The sequence below is a fragment of the Arachis stenosperma genome, chromosome 5 (genome assembly GCF_014773155.1).
Source record: "Arachis stenosperma cultivar V10309 chromosome 5, arast.V10309.gnm1.PFL2, whole genome shotgun sequence".
NCBI lineage: Eukaryota > Viridiplantae > Streptophyta > Magnoliopsida > Fabales > Fabaceae > Arachis > Arachis stenosperma.
Genome location: NC_080381.1, coordinates 50,797,618 through 50,803,406, shown reverse-complemented (window position 1 = coordinate 50,803,406; position 5,789 = coordinate 50,797,618). Strand labels below are relative to the sequence as shown.

Sequence of the window (5,789 nt, the reverse complement as noted above, 5' to 3'; positions counted from 1 at the left end):
TCATCAACGCCTCAATTTTTCTATTGCAAAAATGGGTTTCTTAGTCGCTCACGATAGCTCGTGATGACCCAAATCTACAAATAATGTTATTTTTCAAAAATAAAGCAACGATATCAACGTCATCACAACGGGTAGGAATTGCTTCCTCCCATTTTAAGACGTAATCCATGACTAACAAAATATAAACAAACCCATTGGAATTTGGAAATGTCCTCATGAAATCTATGACCCAAACATAAAAAATCTCACAAAAAATCATGGGTTGCTGGGGCATTTCATCTCTTTGTGAGCCATTTCCAGATTTCTAACATTGATGGCAGGATTTGTAAAACTGGTTGGCATTCCTAAACAAAGTGGGCCACTAGAATCCACAATCTAGCACCTTCCTCGCTATTCTTTGTGGGCCGAAGTGACCCCACTTTCAGATGAGTGGCAAAATAGAAGGATAGACCGAAACTCGAATTCTGGTACACACTTCCTAATTACTTGATCCGCCCTATGCCTCCACAGATATGGTTCATTCCAAAGATAATACTTAGCATCGCTTCTCAATTTATCTTTTTGATGTTTTGAAAATTGTGGGGGAAAAATGCGAGCGACCAAGTAATTAGCAATCGGGGCAAACCAAGGGGTACTTTGGGATATTGTTTGCAAGGTATCTAAGGGAAATGAATTATTGATAGGAGTGGGATCCCGAGTTAAATGTTCAAGCCGACTTAAGAGGTCCGCTACCAAATTTTGGGATCCACTTCTATCCTTGATCTCCAAGTCAAATTCTTGCAAAAGTAATATCCACCTAATGAGCCTAGGCTTTGACTCTTTCTTCTTTAGTAAATATTTCAAGGCAGCATGGTCTGAATACACCACCATTTTGGAGCCTAGCAAATAAGGTCGAAACTTATCTAGTGCAAAAATAATGGCTAAAAGCTCTTTTTCGGTAGTGGTGTAATTCAACTGGGCCGAATCTAAAGTTTTTTAGGCATACGCTATAGTGTAAGGAGCTTTACCATCGCGATGTGCTAGCGCGGCACCTACGGCGTGGTTCGAGACGTCGCACATGATCTTAAAAGGTTGGTCCTAATTCGGGGCTCGCACAATAGAGGCTGTGGTCAATGCTTCCTTCAACTCGTCAAAAGCCTTTTTGCAATCCTCATCAAAATGAAATTCCACATCCTTTTGAAGTAGGCGGGAGAGGGGTAAGGCAACTTTGCTAAAATTCTTGATAAACCGACGGTAAAAGCCTGCATGACTAAGAAAGGAACGGATCTCCCTCACTGAGGAGGGGTAAGATAGACTCAAAATGACATCAATCTTAGCTGGGTCGACGGAGATTCCGTCTTTAGATACAATATGACCCAATACTATACCTTGCTTCACCATAAAGTGGCATTTTTCAAAATTTAATACAAGGTTAGTATTGGTACATAGTTCTAGTACCCTAGCTAAGTTCCCTAGACAAGCATCGAAGGAGCTACCATACACGCTGAAATCGTCCATGAAAACTTCCATGCAATCCTCCAAAAGATCTGAGAAAACACTGGTCATGCACCTTTAAAATGTTGTCGATGCATTGCATAAGCCAAATGGCATTCTCTTATATGCAAAGGTTCCCAAGGGACAAGTGAATGTGGTTTTCTCCTGATCCTCAGGAGCTATATGAATTTGGAAGTACCCTGTATATCCATCTAAAAAGTAGTAGTGTGATTTACCGGCCAAGCGATCCAACATTTGATCAATGAACGGCAATGGGCAATGGTCCTTCCGCATTACTTGATTCAGACGGTGGTAATCAATGCATACCCGCCAAGCGTTTTGAATCCAGGTGGCCACAAGCTCTTCGCTTTTAGTTGCCATCATGGTTTCTCCAGATTTCTTCGGCACTACTTGGACCGGACTTACCCATTCACTGTCTGAAATGGGGTAGATGATGTCCGCTTCCAAGAGGAGAATTACTTCCTTCTTGACTACATCAAGGATTATGGGGTTTAGCCATCTTTGTGGTTGCCAGACCGACTTAGCACCTTCTTCCAAGAAAAATTTTATGAAAGCACACTTGAGGGCTTATTCCCACAATGTCACTTAAGCTCCATCCAATCGCCTTCTTATACTTTCGGATAACCTCAAGAAGTTATTGTTCCTCTTGATTGGAAAGATCGGCTACCACTATCACCGGGAACTTATGTTCCTCATCAAGAAATGCATATTTAACATAGGGTGGAAGTGGTTTCAAATTTTCTCTTGCTTCTTGGTGTGGTAGCCTATCCTCTTGGTCATAGGAAATTGGTGAGGTACTGTCATCTTCTTCATCTTCTAGATCTCCCACCTTTGACCTTTCTTCATCAACTAAACCTTTTCGGAGCTCATGTTGGTTGTCTACCTTGAGTTCATCCTCTCTTTCATCTTTAACAAGTTTTCCACCTTCATCAATAGATTCCTCTTTAGAAAGAATGGATTGAGAGTTTATCTCATGGAGTGGCTCGCCTCCTGATGAGCGGATAATTTGTATGCTTTTTGGCATTGTTTTTAGTATGTTTTTAGTATCTTTTAGTTAGTTTTTAGTATATTTCTATTAGTTTTTAATTAAATTTCACTTTTCTGGACTTTACTATGAGTTTGTGTGTTTTTCTGTGATTTCAGGTATTTTCTGACTGAAATTGAGGGTCCTGAGCAAAAATCTGATCCAGAGACTGAAAAGGACTGCAGATGCTGTTGGATTCTGACCTCCCTGCACTCGAAGTGGATTTTCTGGAGCTACAGAAGCCCAATTGGCGCGCTCTCAACGGAATTGGAAAGTAGACTTCCTGGGCTTTCCAGCAATATATAATAGTCCATACTTTGCCCAAGATTTGATGGCCCAAACTGGCGCTCAAAGTCACCTACAGAATTTCCAGCGTTAAACGCCGGAACTGGCATAAAATTTGGAGTTAAACGCCCAAACTGGCATGGAAGCTGGCGTTTAACTCCAGAAAAGGTCTCTACACGAAATTCCTTCATTGCTCAGCCCAAGCACACACCAAGTGGGCCCGGAAGTGAATTTTTCTGTCATTTACTCATTTCTGTAAACCTTAGGACACTAGTTTACTATTAATAGGATCTTTTGACATTGTATCCGTACCTTATGACCTCATAACATTTTTACACGTTTCTTTCCACAGTATGAGTCTCTAAACCCCATGGTTGGGGGTGAGGAGCTCTGCTGTGTCTTGATGGATTAATGCAATTACTAATGTTTCTTATTCAATCATGCTTGCTTCGATTCTAAGATAACACTTGTTCTTAATCCGGATGAATGTGATGATCCATGACAATCATCATCATTCTCAACCATGAACATGTGCCTGACAACCACCTCTGTTCTATCTTAGATTGAGTAGTTATCTCTTGGATTCTTTAATCGGAATCTTCGTGGTATAAGCAGGACCCTGATGGCAGCATTCAAGAGAATCCGGAAGGTCTAAACCTTGTCTGTGGTATTCTGAGTAGGATTCAATGATTGAATGACTGTGACGTGCTTCAAACCTATAACCTACTGGGCATTAGTGACAGACGCAAAAGAGGGATTCTATTCCGGTAGGGGAGGGAACCAAACCGGTGATTGGCAGTACTGTGACAGAGTGCGTGCATTAGCTTTCACTGCGAGGATGGGAGGTAGCCATTGACAACGGTGAGACCCTACACGAGCTTGCCATGGAAGGAGACTTGCGTGTTTGATGAAGAAGACAGTAGGAAAGCAGAGATTCAGAAGATGGAGCATCTCCAAAACCCCAACCTATTCTCCATTACTGCAAACCAAGTAACCATTTCATGTTCTTTTGCTTTTCACAATCAATCCTGATCTTTTCTGATCTCCTGACTAAGATTTACAAGATAACCATAGCTTGCTTCAAGCCGACAATCTCCGTGGGATCGACCCTTGCTCACGCAAGGTATTACTTGGACGACCCAGTGCACTTGCTGGTTAGTTGTGCGGGATTGCAAAAGTGTTATTGCAATTTCGTGCATCAAGTTTTTGGCGCCGTTGCCGGGGATTGTTCGAGTTTGGACAACTGACGGCTTATCTTGTTGCTTAGATTAGGACTGTTTTCTTTTTGTTGGTTTAGAGTCTTTTAGTTGAGTCTAGTTTTATATTCTAAGTTTGGTGTCAATTGCATGCTTTTGTTTTTTTTTCTTTTAAAATTTTCGTTTTTGCATAGTCTTAGTCCCTTTTTGATTCATAAAAATTCTAAGTTTGGTGTCCTCTTTGTGTTTTTCCTTTAAAGATTTTCGAAAATTAGTGTTTGATTTTCTAAAAATTTTAAGTTTGGTGTCTTTTTGTTGTTTTTCTCTTTCCTCTTTTTAAAAATCAAATCTTTTTCATAAAAATTTTTCAATCATATCTTTTTAATTGCTGTTTTCAAAATTTTTTTTACTAATTGATTCAGTTCTCAATTTGCCTTGATCTCATTTTTCTTTTGATTTTCGAATTTTCTATTTTATTTTCCTTTTATTTTGTTTTATTTTATTTTAATTTTTTCGGTTATTTCAAAAATAAAAATAAAAATAAACAAAATTTATCTCTTTGCAATCATTCTCATTTCCCTTTTGTCCATTATGGACTTAAGTGGAATTAATCAGTCCAAGAGGACTCTGGGGTCTTATGCTAACCCCATTACAGCTGCATATGGGAGTAGCATCTGTATACCTCCCATCAAAGCAAGCAGCTTTGAGCTAAATCCTCAACTCATTATCATAGTGCAGCAAAATTGCCAGTATTCCGGTCTTCCACAGGAAGAACCTACTGAGTTTCTGGCACAGTTCTTACAAATTGCTGACACAGTACATGATAAAGAGGTAGATCAGGATGTCTACAGACTATTACTGTTTCCATTTGCTGTAAAAGATCAAGCTAAAAGGTGGTTAAATAACCAACCTACAGCAAGCATAAAGACATGGAAACAGTTATCAGACAAATTCCTGAATCATTTTTACCCTCCAAAAAGGATGACACAGCTAAGGCTGGACATCCAAGGCTTTAAACAAGAGGATAATGAATCCCTTTATAATGCCTGGGAGAGGTATAGAGGTATGCTAAGAAAATGTCCCTCTGAAATGTTTTCAGAGTGGGTACAGTTAGACATTTTCTACTATGGGCTTACAGAAAAAGCTCAGATGTCTTTAGACCACTCAGCTGGTGGATCTATACACATGAGAAAGACAATTGAAGAAGCTCAAGAGCTTATAGACACTGTTGCTAGAAACCAATACCTATATTCTAGCAATGAGTTCGTTCCAGAAAAGGAAGTCATGGCATTAGTCACTGACCCTAATCCTCAAGAGCAGATGAATGAGCTTAATCAACAATTGCTCCTGATGACTGAACAGTTAGCAGAATTTAAAGAGATGCTCCATGAAACTAAAGTTGCCAATAAGAGCATAGAACTACAGTTGAATCAAGCAAAACAGCAAATATCTAAACAGATAACAGAGGAGTGTCAAGCAGTTCAATTGAGGAGTGGAAAGAACTTGAATAACACTGCTCAAAAGAGCAAAAAGCCAAACAAGGAACAATTGACAGAGGACAACCAAACCACTGTTCAAAATCCCTCTGAGGACAATAAGAGCCCAGAGAGGAATATTGGTGTTCAAACGCCAGAAAGGGAAGGAAAACTGGCGTTAAACGCCCATTCCTTGCCCAGTTCTGGCGTTCAAACGCCAGAAAAGGGGGAAAAGTTGGCGTCAAACGCCCATTTTCCACCCAATTCTGGCGTCCAAACGCCAAGGGAGGATCAGACACCTGAGAGTGCTGACAG

The 5,789-nt window shown here is 40.1% G+C and overlaps 1 protein-coding gene across 1 annotated transcript; it reads right to left on the bottom strand.

Moving 5' to 3' along the window:
• Positions 1-1,077: 1,077 nt before the first annotated feature.
• On the bottom strand, positions 1,078-1,545 carry LOC130980785 (uncharacterized mitochondrial protein AtMg00860-like). The gene has a single exon (XM_057904430.1). The coding sequence runs from the start codon at positions 1,543-1,545 to the stop codon at positions 1,078-1,080; it is 468 nt and encodes a 155-aa protein (XP_057760413.1).
• Between the last annotated feature and the right edge of the window lie 4,244 nt (positions 1,546-5,789).